Source organism: Crotalus tigris, unplaced genomic scaffold (assembly GCF_016545835.1).
Source record: "Crotalus tigris isolate CLP2741 ecotype Arizona unplaced genomic scaffold, ASM1654583v1 scf7180000018445.1570621, whole genome shotgun sequence".
Taxonomy (NCBI): domain Eukaryota; kingdom Metazoa; phylum Chordata; class Lepidosauria; order Squamata; family Viperidae; genus Crotalus; species Crotalus tigris.
In genome coordinates, this window is record NW_024097006.1 from 1,170,071 (window position 1) to 1,185,439 (window position 15,369).

General features: G+C 39.1%; 1 protein-coding gene across 6 annotated transcripts in view; it reads left to right on the top strand.

The window, feature by feature from the left end:
* RAPGEF3 (Rap guanine nucleotide exchange factor 3) overlaps window positions 1-15,369 on the top strand; it is a 61,571-nt gene that overhangs the window by 23,269 nt on the left and 22,933 nt on the right. For all 6 annotated transcript variants that reach the window (XM_039352590.1, XM_039352593.1, XM_039352594.1 and 3 more), the window contains 7 exons: window positions 1,804-1,857; window positions 4,346-4,452; window positions 5,852-5,973; window positions 11,284-11,446; window positions 12,195-12,279; window positions 14,328-14,388; window positions 14,850-14,926. In XM_039352590.1, the coding sequence (XP_039208524.1) occupies window positions 1,804-1,857; window positions 4,346-4,452; window positions 5,852-5,973; window positions 11,284-11,446; window positions 12,195-12,279; window positions 14,328-14,388; window positions 14,850-14,926 (669 nt within the window). The remainder of the gene's footprint in view (window positions 1-1,803; window positions 1,858-4,345; window positions 4,453-5,851; window positions 5,974-11,283; window positions 11,447-12,194; window positions 12,280-14,327; window positions 14,389-14,849; window positions 14,927-15,369) is intronic.

Here is a 15,369-nt window from a genome sequence, read left to right on the forward strand (position 1 = left end):
TCCTTCACTCCCTTATCTCCTAATAAGCATTTGTTGGTGACATCCTGATATTTGTCACATTTCGGTTACTATATGTCAGGGTTGGAGAGCCTGTATCCTTCCAGATGTTGCAGGATCCAATCTGGGTTGGTCACCTGGACCAGAGGTTTAGTCTTCTGAGTTGTTGGACTTATGCTGGAGCCCATCCTCAGGGAACCTCTCTCTAGCAGAGTGTGTGCTGAGACCTTTCCAGATGTTTTCAGAATGGGTCATGCTAGTTAGAGTTGTTGAAAGCTGACATTAAGCAACATCTGCAGGGTCACCAAGTCACCACCCCTGAGTTATTGGCAAAGTATGTGAGTTTAAGAAGGGACTACAAAAACATGCACACAGTTTTTCCAGTTTATGTAACCAGAACTGAATGCAGTCTGATTTGCCCACCAGCATGCCATTTGAAAAGGCTGTTGTAGCAATTGAGTGTCCACTCAGCCATTTATCTCATATACTGTGGGTCTGCAAGCAGTATGGCTATAATATAATTCCATTCCTCAGCAAACATTAATTGGGGAGAGGGGCATAGACTTTCTCTCACAATGACTTGAGTCATTCTTAAGTAAAATAATATATGCTTAACTGCTGCAGAAAAGTCTGAACTGAGGTTCTTCTTCCTTGGCAAGTCACAGAGTTGGAAACCAGTGTGAGTCACAATTAGTAGAAAAGGGTGTGGAAGGAAGGGAACAAAAAAAAAAACTGATAAAAGTGTTCTGATTTTTTTTATTTTTTTTTTTTTAGAGAGGAAGGGTTTACATGTTTTAAAAAACATTCTATTATACCAAAGCAGCCTATATACATATTTCCATCTATCTTGGCTAAAGTGATGTTACCCTATCAGTAACCAACTGTCGTTCTTATTCTGTATTTTATTTGTTTTTCAATTGTGGAAAACATGGAAGAGCAAAATCCTACCTGTTTTGTTCCCTTCATATAGATGGCTAGATTAAGCCTATTTCCTATGAGAAAATGGTTTGCATTTATTCATGGTTGTCTTTAATGCAAAGAATATATACACTCCCTTTTCCTGGGATTATCTGATTTTTTAAAACATGACTTCTCACCTCCTTTTCAAACACATTTTTGTTTTACATTCCCTTTGATTCCATCTGCTTGTAAAGTCAGGCTTACACACATATTTAGGTACAACTATCTATGTATCTAGATAGGTTAATAAATGTTCATTTTCAGCTGCTTTGGCATGAAAGACGATGTGCTCACTGTGAAAAAGCAGCAAGAATGATATTTCTACAGTAAATGCTAGTCTTTGGAGTACTCCTTTCTTCCTTTTTTAAAGTGCCATATTTGGGCCACAGTATCATTTTATTCACATTAAAGCAGCCAAAGAAGGCAGAAGTTGAAATACTTTCTTTAAACCATTTACAATTCCTGTTTTGTTATTCATTTAAACTGCATGTTATAGTAGAAAATAATTGAATTTTCTGGAGATCCAGAGCTAACTGATCAAAAGTGCTGCAAGATTCTTTAAAACTGGTGTGTGCTTGTATGTATGCACGCATGCTCCATAGATAGATAGCTATAGTGAAAAATGAACCAGGGTTAGATTCTAAAATAAGACTTGCAAGTGTACTAACATATACAGTATAACATAACAAAAATAAATCTCACCCTGGGTTTCTTGGTCATTTCCTTTGAATGGAGGATACTATTTGTGTTACCCTGGGCTTAACAAATGTAAGAAATAGTTCCTTCCTGGCTTTGTAACATAACTATGGAATTGTCCTTGATTTTTGTCTTGGTTTTTGTTTCTAGACTCCTCTTCCAGAGAGTGAATCAACTCTGGTGCCTGGGCACAACCTAAAGCAGGTAATAAACATGACATGTGTGCAAACAAAAAATATCAGCTATAATATAACAAAGCTCACTCATTCTTTGCGGTCTAGCACCACCATTTTGTAGATATCCTCTACAAAAGCTGTCCATTCCAGGCAGTTTTGGTAGTTGTAATGCCAACATCTCCAGAAGATTCCAAGTTTGGGAAGATGGACCTCTGTGATTCACTGTAACTGCACACAGTAACCAGCTCAGGCAGCAATGCATTTATGAATGGAATTTGTTCAGATCTGTATTCTGCTTTGAATTTGCTAATTTTGTGTTTGACCCATTCTTTCTGCCGACATATGCAGTCTAGGTAAACTATTCTAATTATTATGATAAGTTGGGCTTTTCAACCTTTTCACCCACTGTACCACTTTTAGGATATGGCAACATCCGAGCACCACCAGTCGCCTAGAAAGGTATTAAAAACTTGACGACAAAAAAAAAAAAAAAAGGAAAAAAGTGATAAAATACAGGTAGTCCTCGACTTACAACAGTTTGCTTAGTGACTGTTTGAAGTTACAATGGCACTGAAAAAAGTGCCCCCCAAGCCACAGCCAAGCAAGACATCTGCCTGCTCACCCAGTGGCACTCTTCCTCTTCCTGTCCGAGGTTTTCATTGTTGTGAGCATTTCTGTTGAGGATTGGCAGCAGGGGTGGGGTGGGGGTGTTGGTTTTTATTCCCCCCATCTGCTGGGTGGTTGCAACAGGTTTTGGTCACTTCACATGACCCTGGGACACTGTGACCATCATAAATATGAATCAGTTGCCAAGTATCTGAATGTAAATCATAAGAGATGCTGCAACATGCCAGCTGATTGGCGCTTCTTCTGGGCTCAGCAGAAGTACCAGGATCAGTGCTGCTTTCCAGCTGATTGGTGCTTCTTCTGGGCTCAGCAGAAGCACCAGGATCAGTGCCGAGCTCCAGCTGGAGCCTGGCTCTGATCCTGGTGTTTCCACTGAGCCCTGACAGCCCCGAAGAAGCGCTGATCCTGGCGCTTCCACTGAGCCCTGACAGTCCTGCAGCTCCAGCCATCTCTTGCTCAGGGTTGTGCGGTGCTGCCACTGGCTCAGCTCATTCCCCTCCCCCACTACCACTTTTCTAGGATGGTCGCGTACCACCTGCCAGGTGTCAATGTACCACAGGTGGTACCCGTACACTGGTTGAAAAGCCCTGTTATAGAGCACTGTGATCACAGGAATGTATTCAACTTTCAGATGTTTATTAATAAAGATATTTATTCATACTATAGGAGCTGGAGGCGCCTCATGTTCCTTACTGATTCTATTGACCACAAGAATGTAACATTTATATTTAGGGAGCCTAGTTGTTAATTTTTGATTGATGCTTTTGTTGTGAACATACAAGATTATGTTAATTCAGGCTGCACAGTTTTTGGATTCAAATTCAGAACAGGCATTTCAAAACATGGGAACACCCACATATCATCTGTTTGCATCTCCTGAAAACCTGCTTAAATCTTACATCAGAGTTTTTTAAAAAAATAATCAGAGCTCAAATGTATTTGTTTACAACTCTAGTTTTTCAGGAGATGCCAATAAATGCATTTGCGGTCGATCAGTTTAAAATATTTATATTTTTATAGGAATTATCTTTTTAAAGCAATCTAGTTTTAAAAATATTTTATCACCCACTTACTTCTATAGTTACTTATAAATGAATCCGTAAGATACCAGATATGGGACTACAGGTAGTCCTTGACTTAGGACCACAATAGTGATTGAAATTTCTGTCATAAGTTGTTGTAGTTATAAGTTGAGTCATACCAAAGTTTACAACAATTTTTATGGGAATTATTAAGCAAATGTCTGTAGTTGTTAAGTGAACCACATGATCATTAAGCAAATCCAGCTTCCCCAATGGGTATTTTTGCCACTTTTTGCCAGAAATGGCCAATTAGTCATTAATGCAAGCTAAAAGCCAAGCACCCAAATTGCAATCACTTACTGTGGGAGTGTTGTGATGGTTGCAAATGTGAGTACAGGTCATAAGTCACTTTTTCCAAGACTGTTGTAACTTTGAACCATAATTAAACAAATGGTGGCAAGCCAAGGACCACCTCCTATATCAATGGCTGCAAAGCATGATGGTTATGAAACACCATGTGAAGCAGAGGCAGTGTGAGTTGTAATACCATTTATTGGGTGATATGAATGGGAAGATGATATGTAGATAGGCCATCTCCATTGTGGGAGTAGAGTTCTAGAGCTTAAGGTTACTTTTCTCATTTTTTTAAAAAAATATTTTTACTGGTATAAAGATTACTGTTCTATATGTTCTATATAGTGCAATTGTTTCTGCTAATGCTTTGGCTAGAGATGACTTCTTAAAACATGGCCAGCAGCTCTGTCCTCTTCCCCCTCCCCCCATGCCCAAATTAATATTCACTGACAGTGAGTATCTGGAAGATGATGAGATCAAGTGCAGTAGCCTCTTTTACATTTTATTTTGCAGGCTTCCTCCAACAAAATTCAGCGGGCAGGAAGGCTCCTCTGCGCACATCTAGTAGTCATGCATCCAGATTTAATACGCGATCATAAGCATCACCTCCGGCTTCACAGGTACATACGAACGTGGGCCCCTGGGCCAAGGAATTAAAAGCAACTGGCACTTTGCTATTTGTGAGCTTCTGTTCCCTCCTCCCCCAAGGTAGAGGGGGATGGGGGAATAGGTACAGGTAGATGACATTGCCATTTCCCCTAAAGTATTATGAGTGCTATCACAAATAAAACATCCAGGGATGTGCTACACGAGAATAATGAGGCTTCTGAGTGTAGATTTGCACAAGGCTAGAACTCTTTCCTTGACAGTATTGTTTCCATTGAATTATCTGTTCCAGAAGAAAAACCTTGCAGAATCTCATACAATTGTTGCTTCAGCAATCATTAAGAAGCCACATTTATTTGCATTCATTTTTACCTGTACATACAGATTTGTGTTATCATATGGATATGTATGTATGAAAGTGCTTTTATATTACCTGCTCTCTGATCTCATGTGGATGTCAGGTAATGAACCCTGAATTATTTAAATTCCATTGATTAGAGCAGGGGTCCCTGTGGATCAGTACCAGGCCACAGCATGCCAGCAACCAGTCTATGGGACGCAGGCAGCACACAAAACCACACACTCTCCGGTCCATGGAAAAAACTTTCTCCATGGAACTGGGCCCTGGTGTCCCAAAGGTTGGGGACCTCTGGATTAGAGTTCCCTTGATTAGAGATTAAATGAAATTAGAATTTTACGTTTTCAAGATATCTAACTTGTTGGACTTTTTGGGAATGTGAGGTAAGGTGATGCCTGCAGAATTCTGGGAGTTGAAGTCCATGCATCTTAAAAATCTCAAGGTTGAGAAACCCTGAAATAACATGACACAATATGTTTTTATACTTCCATTCCTGGTAAAGCCAAATCTTTATAATTATAAGATACTTCTTCCATAATGGATACTTCTAGGAAACCTATGGCTTAATGCAAGAAGTCTTCTTCTCCTGTCACTCCCCAGCATGCTGCCTCTGATCTGGGAGGTCACAAACTACAGCTTTTGGCAACTTATGGGAGCAAATTTCTTAGTCAAATGATGTCTGGAATTCTTCTATGGAACCTAACCAGGAAGTTTCAGTAACACACCTGTTTTCCATCCTCAACAATGGATGAAAGGAGATAGTAGCATCAGTAGCAAACCATGTCGATCTCTTTAAAATGGAGGGATATGAAGCTATGTACAAACACAAGTACAACTCGGCCCAAAGAACTCCCATGAGACCAAGATTTCTTTAATAAGGCGATCCCTGCATTTTCCAAACATTTGTTTAGTGGTCCATGATTGCAGAAAATGTGAGAAACATTGACCTGAAGCTTTATCAGAGAACAATACCACCTGGAATTTGAAGCATGCCCTCTTAGTTATCTTGATCTCAAAAGCACTTGGAAATCACAGTTGTTTTGTGTTTCTTTCAGGCAGTGTTGTTCTGGGAAGGAATTGGTAGATGCACTCCTTAGTGCAGGTCTTTCAGTGCAGACCCGCAGCCAGGCCCTTGGGCTTTGTCAAGTATTGATGGATGAAGGAGTACTAGCTCATGGTAAGGGTCAATCTGTGTGAGAAAAAAATACGGCAGCAGTTTGCAAAATACTCTTATCTGCATTGTTTTTAGCTAAAGTTCTGTTCTTTGGTTCTCTCAACGATTTTTTAAAAACAATCTAATGATATTTGTTGGGAATGTAGTATACTCACCCTTCATGCTCAGAGTTTACTTTTAATCAGTATTTCAGATTTTAAAAAAACTTTGGTTTATGCCCCCTAGCCTCAATACAATTCCTAGTATAATAAATAAATAAAGAAACAAATAAATAAATGAATAACTTTTTTAGAGGCAGACCTCAACGTACAACCACAAGTCAGCCCCAAATTTCTGCTTCTAAGTGAGACAGTTGTTAAGTGAAAATTTTGCCCCATTTTACAACCTTTATTTTGCCACAGTTGTTAAGTGAATCACTGCAGTTGTTAATGTTAGTCATACGATTGTTAAATGAATCTGGCCTCCCCATTGACTTTGCTTGTCATAAGGTTGCAAAAATTGATCACGTGACCCTGGGGCACTGCAACCGTCATAAATGTGAGTCAGTTGCCATGATGGTTGTAAGTGTGAAAAACAATCATAAGTCACTTTTTTCAGTGCCATTGTAACTTTGAGCTATCACTAAACAACTGTTGTAAGACAGGGACTACCTTATTGTATTTTAAATTAATAAGAAAAAACAGAACAATAGTGTTAGTGATGCATACATTGTCAAAGAGAAAAAAAAACATAAAAAGGGTTGTAACAAAAAAGTGAAAAAAAAATAGAACAAAAAGGAATATATGTCTTTTATAACCATAAACGGTGACAATTTTTTATTTTTGTTTCACAAACACTGGCATAGTAACATGATGTTAAGAAATAAAAGAACGTTGTCTGCAAATAAAACCAATTCATGCTCAAGTGTTATGTACTACTATGTATATCTCTCTATGTTAGCATCCCACGTCGAAAGGGTTCCCACACAGATATTAAAAAGCGTGGGTGAAAATGGGCATTCTGATCTGGTTTGTCCTGCATAGTGGAAAAGTAGGAGAAAACATGCCATTAACCTTTAGGTATAAGGAATTCATATACTGTCTTAATCCATTTTGTGATTTCCAAAGGAAATCCAAACCTATCCAATGCAGTGAACATGGACTTTTTATGCCTTCTTTCTTCCTTCTTTGGAGAAATTGGTCTATTTGGTTTCTACTCCTTGTTTTCTCTAGCTAGGGAGATGTTAAATATATATTTGTAAAGCAAACAAATAACAAAGTATCTCTGAGTGTGATCCAACAACACATGATGTACCAATTTTCCTGAAGCTAAGCAGATGTAGTCCATCAGTTCCTGGGATAGAAGACCCATAGGATATCCTGGGTCTGCGATTTTTCTGTGGAAGAAAGGTAGGTACAAAATGGAATCAGATTTGTAAATGAGGTCTCAGAGCAGTGTTTTTCAACCATGGGGACTGTAAAAATGTGTGTAGGCTTCAACTCCCAGAATTCCACAGCCAGCATGCTTTAAAAGTCCCCAAGGTTGAAAAACACTTCCTCAGAATCTTTGCTTTTGTGAGAAATTATGTGACTGGTTGGTTGGTCTGGCAGTGAGGTCACAGAGCCAGTTAGATATCTCACTGTGACATCAGTCTCTTCCCTACTGAGACTAAGTAAAGGATACTTGCTGGTCATCACCCAGCAGTTTTTTTTTCTCATCTGCCTGAAGGAAGCCTGCTTTGATCTTCTTTTGAGGTAGGCTTTGATTCCTCTACAATATATAAGAAGAGCATTCAGCTGTTTGCACAGGTCTTTCTCAGTCCAGGCTTAAATGTTCTTTTGCCCACTGATCCTTTAAACCCCCCCCCCCACCATTGCCCAGTTCAGGTTAGATTTATAAATGGGGCAGTGTTGCCCAAATCTCCTTTCCAGATCAAACATGTCTTCCTACCGTTGGTTTCCCGGAAACCATAATTTGATTCCTCTTCTCTATCTTGACTGCCAGTTCCAGAGATAAAGCAAAACTATGAAACATAGGCTTGTGCAATAATTTGCATTTAAAAGAGAAAAGGTACCTTGGCAATCCCTTGGCAATCCTTTGAAGAAGCTGTGCAAGTCTCATTCATGCATCTACAACAATGTGCTCTCCCCTTGTGGAAAAAATATCCATAGAAAAGCATCTGCCCTCAGCTTATTCTTTCTCTGTGTGTGTGGGTTTGTATGTGTATGACTTTAATTACAGCAATAAAAATTAATACAAACCAAATTCAGAAAGAAAAGGGAAAGTAAAGAGACAGAAAAAACTAAGAGAAGAAAGAAAAGAAAAAAGAAAATATATATATAAAGACATCCAATCTTCTTCACAAGTATAAACAAATTTGAAAGCTCTTCACTCCGTGTAAGGTTACAGACAGATATCTTTTCTTCCCATAAGCCATTGCTTATCTATAAGCAAATCCATAAGACATCAACTTTTCAGCCCTGATGTCAGCAAAAAAATCTGTAAAGGGCTGCCAGAATTTTACAAAACGTCTTTTTTTAACCTTGATTCATATTGCTTCCTTTTATTTCTGAAAATCATAATCTTTAGTGTTTTCAAATATTGTTGTGGGATTTTATCTCTCTTCAGTTCTTCTTTGTCCCTTTGCAAGGGCTTCTTTGAGGCTTTAAAAATCCTCTTTGGTAAATCCAATAAAAAGACATTATTCAGATCATTGTCTTGATTTATCATTTGCATTTTTAATTTTTAAAACTTCATCCAGCTTCTTTTGTACAGTATATCCAGTAAAGAGTCCCTATCTGTGTCATTCTCTTGTCCTGTCACTTTTCTGTCCACTTTAAATATTTTCTCTATCTTGCAATCTGCACTTTTATCCAATATTTTAGATTCCACTGTTGTTACAGTACATCAAGCAAGGTTATTTTCACATCTGCCATTCCTTCATTTACAGCCTTTAAACCTACTTTATCCACTGAAGCAGACAACATTACTGATATTATTGATATTGTGGCTACTAATTTCTGAGTCATTCTTCAATCTTCTTTAATATTTCAAATGTTATTAGTGTTTTATTTTGTAAATCCCAATCCTAATCAAAACCAAAAGCAAGGGTCCCCCCCCCCTTTTGCCTGGAATTTTTAGTCCTGTCTAAGCATTCAATTTAATTCAATTCACAAGGTCTCTAAATCTATTATGACTTAACAATAGACAAAATAATTCTGGTTCTCATGAACACTGTTTATTTTATATAGTTAGTTCTAAAATTTTATAGTAAAAGTTTTGGTATTCTGAATTTTTTGGATTCTTAAATTGTTTATAACTTTCTTGGCTCAAAATCTTACTTAGCTTTTTGCTGTTTATCTCATATTCTTTTAAGTTCTTAAACTTATGGTTAATTTTTCTTTTGTTCAGAAATGAAGATAAACTCACGGTGTGGTTTTTCAATCTGGTCATTCAAAAGATATCTAATAGCCTTAAGATAATTAAGTAGGCAATCTCTGAAACTTATTAGAAGTGAGGTTAGCAAGCCCAGTGCCTTTTAAAAAGCTCTGCTGTGGTTGTGAGCTTGATGATTGATGCCTTTGTATCCTGGCACTTAGACTCATGGGAGACCGCTGTCCTGCAGTCTCCTCACGAGCAGCTATCCAAAGCACATGTGAGTGATCTCCCATCCTCATCTTATCTGAAGAGCTTTGGAAAAGCTAGTCTAGTCATTGGTACTTCAATCTATTTTGTGGTAATCTTCTCTAGTCTCCCGGAGACATATTTAGATCTCTATGCCTCCACTGGAAGTCCTTTCCACAGCCTTCCTTTCATTGTACTGCTGTAACAAAGCTGGTAGTGTTGCTGCTGTTTCAGAAAGCAACTCAGGTTCTTTTTGAATCTGAAATTGGTTTTTCCTAGGCCTGGGAAAAGACCGTTCCATTTGTAGAAATCTCACACTGCATATGATAACTGTGTTTTTTTCTTTATTGATTTTGAAAGAGTTCATTGGCATTGGCAAAAAACCCAACAGAAGGGTTTTAATTTGGTCCTATTGTAGCTTTTTCTATTTCATGCCATGTATTTCTTATGTGTGGTACTGGACCCATCTTCTGGACCCAAGCCTTGATTAATGCCTCTTTTCTGGAGAGGGTGTTCCACCTGCTTTGAGGGAGACAGTAGTTTGTACCTTCTTAAGAGGCCATCCTTGGACCCAATAATTATGACAGCTCTTGTTAATGCTGCAACCTTCCCTTTTCAAGAAAGACTGGCAGACCCAGGATTATCTGGACTCTTCAGTTAGGGTTCAGGCTGGGTTATGGTACCAAGATGGCATTGGCCACACTGGCTGATGACTTCTGGAAGCCCATGATGGGAGTGGTAGATCTGTCCTGGCCCTCCTTTTAATTCTTGATGGCTTTGATACCATTGAGTATGATGTCCTTCTGGAAATATTTTGAGGTGATTTCCCCTTCCTCGGATACTGTTCCAGTCAGTATTGGTCATGATGGTGGAGAGATCTAACCCCAGTCCCCTCCTGTATTTGTGGTCTCAGAGTTCAAGTTTCTCACTGCTCCTTTTTAATATTGAATGAAACTCTTGGATGTGGTTATTCAGTGGCATAGAGTGCATTTTGCTGGTGATACTCGAATGTATATTTACATTCCAGCTGTTCATATGTTGTTTCAGTGCTTGGAGGCTGTGACAATATTGTGGGGGATGGAGGAGGGAGAATTCAACCCTAGCAAGATGGAATCCCTTTGGCTTTTTCACCCTCTTTGAACTGGTGAGGTGTCATTTCTGAGTCTCAATGAAGTAGACTTCCCCACATACAGCTGGTTCACAATTTGGGAGTTCTCCTGGACTTGTAGTTTTTGCTTGAGAAGTAGGTGGGGATCTTTGGACAAATTACTCTTGTGTGCCAATTATACCCTTTCCTGGACCAGGGGCTCTGCTCCCTATCATACATGACTTGGTTACTGCAGCAGAGTCTACTGATAAACTGGAAGAGCTTGGACCAGCTGCAGCCTGGGTTAGGAGTGGGGGGCCTGTAAGATGAAGCCAGTGCCCTGTCCTCAGAAACAGATAAATAGAATTGTTCATGCTAGAATAAGGAGGCTGTGTGGATGAGTCTTAATTCTTTCCCTGGGCACTTTTGTCCACATATACCCCAAAGGATCTTTTCTTCTGTAAATCCTGATCATTTACATTACCCTTAGTAAGAGGTCATGAGATGGTAAAATGGTGGAATATCTTCCTTGCAATCTTAGGGGTGGAATCAAACCATTTCTTGACTTTATCCTCCTTATTTCCTCCTTTATGCCCTGGAATCACCTTCCTTTGTCCATGCAGTACGACAGGAGAGCTACTTTCAAGATCGAGATGCTCAGTTCTTCCGATTTGTGGCGTTGGAACCAAGTGCTGAACACAGAGATGGAGAGGAGCTACTGGAGGCGTTGGCATTGCTGACCCAACTGGGCCCAACGGCATTGCTCACCACCATCCTACGCAAACCGTAAGCATTGAGCCAGGTGGCGGAGAGGAAAAAATGAGAAAATGTCAAGAAGTTAGTGCATGGATCATAGTTCTATCCAGTGGGGAATAATGATTGTTTGATTCACTGTATTTAATGCATACAGAATTAAAGAAGCTTCTGTAGCTTCTATTCCAGAAAAAATGGACTAAAGACACTGAGGATTGAATTGGAATCCCTCTGCAGGTGAAGCAAAGACTTTGCCACAGTGGTCCCTTATAAAACCGTGTGCCTATGTATATATTTTTGTACATATATTTAAATTGGCAAAAAACATCACAAGAAGTACGGTTCTGGCAACCATGCCAGAAACTAAGAAGCTGCTGGACCCCAAGAAGATCTAATTTTCTATCCCTTTAAAAGAGTCTAATGGACAAATTTTGGAAGCTCTTTCTGTGCCTTAGTACAATATAGAGTATAAGAATAATGTCTTGCTGTTTTAACAAGGAATTTATGGTCCTCAATACCTGGATCTGGATAATGGACCTAATATTTGTGTGGAAGCCAGGAATGACTGAGAAGGCTAAAAGGGGCTGTCAAAAATGAAGCATGTATATTTTGAACAGATCTTTGTCCTTCCTGAGGAGAGGGAAGGATTACACACAGCTATGAATGCAGTCTTATGGGCTTAAGATGTTTTCGTATGCATAGATCTGAGATCAGCAATATAATGTCAGTTGATGGGAGAATTTGGGATATCTTGTGCTTCATTTTGGTCTTTCTCCTCCAGTCCTAACCAGCGCACAGATGAGGAACTTGCACTGATCTTTGAGGAGTTACTGCATGTCAAAGCTGTAGCCCATCTCTCCAGTTCGGTAAGCGACTAACAGATTCTGTCTCATTTGGCCTAACTTTAATTTCTTACAAATATGCTGTGAATAACAAATAGAAAGGAATCAGTTTGCTTTTATCATCTTGTCCTTCATATGGTTGAAAGAGGAAAGGATTGCTCTTTTGCTGCTTCTCTGTCAACTTGATTGGATGCCAGTTTTATTTCTCTTTATAACCCAGCCATCATACCGTTCTATTGCAGCGCCCACATTTTTTTCCCAGAATGCCATGAAATCGCACAAGTCTGCAGCTTTCTAGTTTTTAATTTATTTTTATTATTAGATGGTTTAAATCCTACCTTTATTATAGGTAGTCCTTGATTTATGACAGGTCACTTACCAACCATTAGAAGTTACGAGGTCTTGAAAATGTTATTTGTGGCCTGTCCTCAAACTTATGACTGCCGTGCCACCCTGCAGTCATGCAATCATATTTTGGGCACTTGACAGCTGGCTCAAATTGTGTCCATGCAACCATGTGATTTGCTTAACAACTGTAAGCAAGATCCTGAAGATCATAAAAATGATTGTAAACCATAATATCGAGTCCAGTCACTTGGTGAGCAGACTTACAAGTGCAACAACTTATGAGCAAAATTCTGGATTCAGTTGAGGTCTTAAGTCAAGAACTTCCTGTACTTCTATAAGTAATTCAAGGAGGCAAACATACGTAATGCTCCTTCCTCCTCTTATCTTCCCCCAAACAACAATCCTGTGAGGTACGTAGGAAAACAAAATGGCAGCTACTCTCCTACTTCTACTGCAAATGTAAGTAATAAATACGAATATGTCTACTTATAAATGAAGTTTTTAGTAACAAAACAGCTAGGACAACATATTTTTCTGGCACTCTTCCCCCGAATATACCTTTTTACATGAATTTCCCAGTCTGTCTATGTATCTGTGTAATTAACTGTCAGTCATTCCAAATGCATCCAATCCAGCAGTTAGAACTGGATTCATTTCTACTTTCCTTGACACTCTCCTTAAATTTTTGGGCTATGCATAAAACATACTCCCTACAATAGGGTTGGGTGGGCAGTGTTCCTGTTCAGCTTTACTATCCTGCAATATTTCACTGTCCTGTCCATATGCCCTGAATGTCTACTGATTAGACTTAATGGAAAAAATGAAATCATGTTAAGTACTGGCACTACTGCATTTTCCTATTTGCTTGTTTGCCATTTCCCCATTCAGGTTGCCAAAGTACACTGTGCAATTTACATGTTGACTTAAGAAAACAAACCCTTGGTTGATTGCGTTGAGATTTCTCGGGTGAAGTGCTTCATATTGTAGATGTTTGTGGATGACAAGACAGGAAGGAACTATGGCATAATGCAGAGGTGCAGCAGTCCAGAGATCCAAACAAACAGGATGTAACTGGCACAACTGACACATTGCAAAGCTACGGGAAATTTAGAACCAGGCACCTACAGTAATCGGTGCTTTGTTGCTATGAATCCCTTTTCTGCTTTCCTTTCCTAAGGCATCTGTGGATGCCAACAGTATTTTACAGCCAAATGTTATATTTTTAAAATTGGAGACCAACAATTACTTGCATATTTCTCTTTCCCAGTGAGCTTTGGGGAATTTTGTGTTGTGAACTAATTCAACTTCCGTTGAATTTGCACCTCTTCCAATGCCCAACATCCCATCTAAGGTTGATCCTTGATACAAATATGAGTTACACCCCATTTATACACCTGTTTTTCCTTCCTTCCTTCCTTCCTTCCTTCCTTCCTTCCTTCCTTCCTTCCTTCCTTCCTTCCTTCCTTCCTTCCTTCCTTCCTTCCTTCCTTCCTCTTTTCCTTGAAGAAGGCTTGGAAATAAAAGCTGGCACCTATTTTGTAAATCTTCAGTTGACCTCAATACATTTGCTCAGTATGGATTGAGTTCAGAAATGTAAGGGCTTAGCTTAAATGCTGTCTTATGCCACATGCTGACTTCAGTTACCAACTGTTGCTTTCTGAAACGTGTAATAGCTCAGTGAAACATGTTACTGGGCCTACTCACTAACTGTTTCTCCCTTGCAGGTAAGGAGAGAGTTGGCTGCCGTACTGCTTTTTGAGTCCCATGCCAAGGCTGGAACTGTGTGTGAGTCACATTTTTTTGTCACTTTGGCAACACTCTTTTTGTCTCTAACAGTGTCCCTCCTGTATCCCATATTGCTACTTTATGCAGCCATAGGCTGACAGGTGTGACCATTGTGAGTTGGCATCTTGGAAATGATATGCATTTTTATGCCTGCCACTTGCAGTATCACAACTTATGCCAACCATTGTAAAAAGGAACAACGATGGCATTCAACAAACGTCTGTTCTGTGAAATCAGGGAGGAAAGCTGTCAGTGGTACTGTTCATTTTTCTCTCTTTAAAGTCGGTGTATTCCTTTTAAAAGGTTCCTAGTTAGGTCTTTTCTTCATAACTCCAGCTCAAGGTCTCCATTTCTTCTTCTGTTAATTTATTTCTAAAAATGTTCATTTGTAACTGCACTGTAATTGCCTGGGCTGAAATTTTCCTGTAACTTAAGTCTTTTTTTCCCTCCCCCTTCCACAGTGTTCAGCCAAGGGGACAAGGGCACGTCCTGGTACATCATTTGGAAGGGATCAGTCAATGTTGTTACACATGATAAGGTGTGAACTTTTAATCTCTTTAGGAATCAAAAGGCTGGTTTCAGAATAAGACCAAGAATTCTAGGCATTTAGATACCAGAACTTTTATTTCTTTCAACGTTTCTAGTCCTTGGATTTATGCTTTAGATGTTAGAGTTGCTTGTATTTGTAATTAATTAATGCTTAGATTTACAGCTGTTACCAATTTTTCCTTTGTCATGTTCCCACTCTTCCTTGTTACATAATAACTCACCTTTCAATAACCCAGGCATTTTTCAGCTGTCTGGGTTCCAACTCCCCAAATTATCAGCAATATTCATGTTGACTGGGGAAAGTCTGGAGTCAAAATTTACCTTTCTGTAAGGTTCCCATATAGGTGAGGCTAATTTAAACATCTATAATTCTCCTAGGTACCACCTCATCCCTTCCTAATTCATAAATCCCTGAAATAATATAAATGTCAA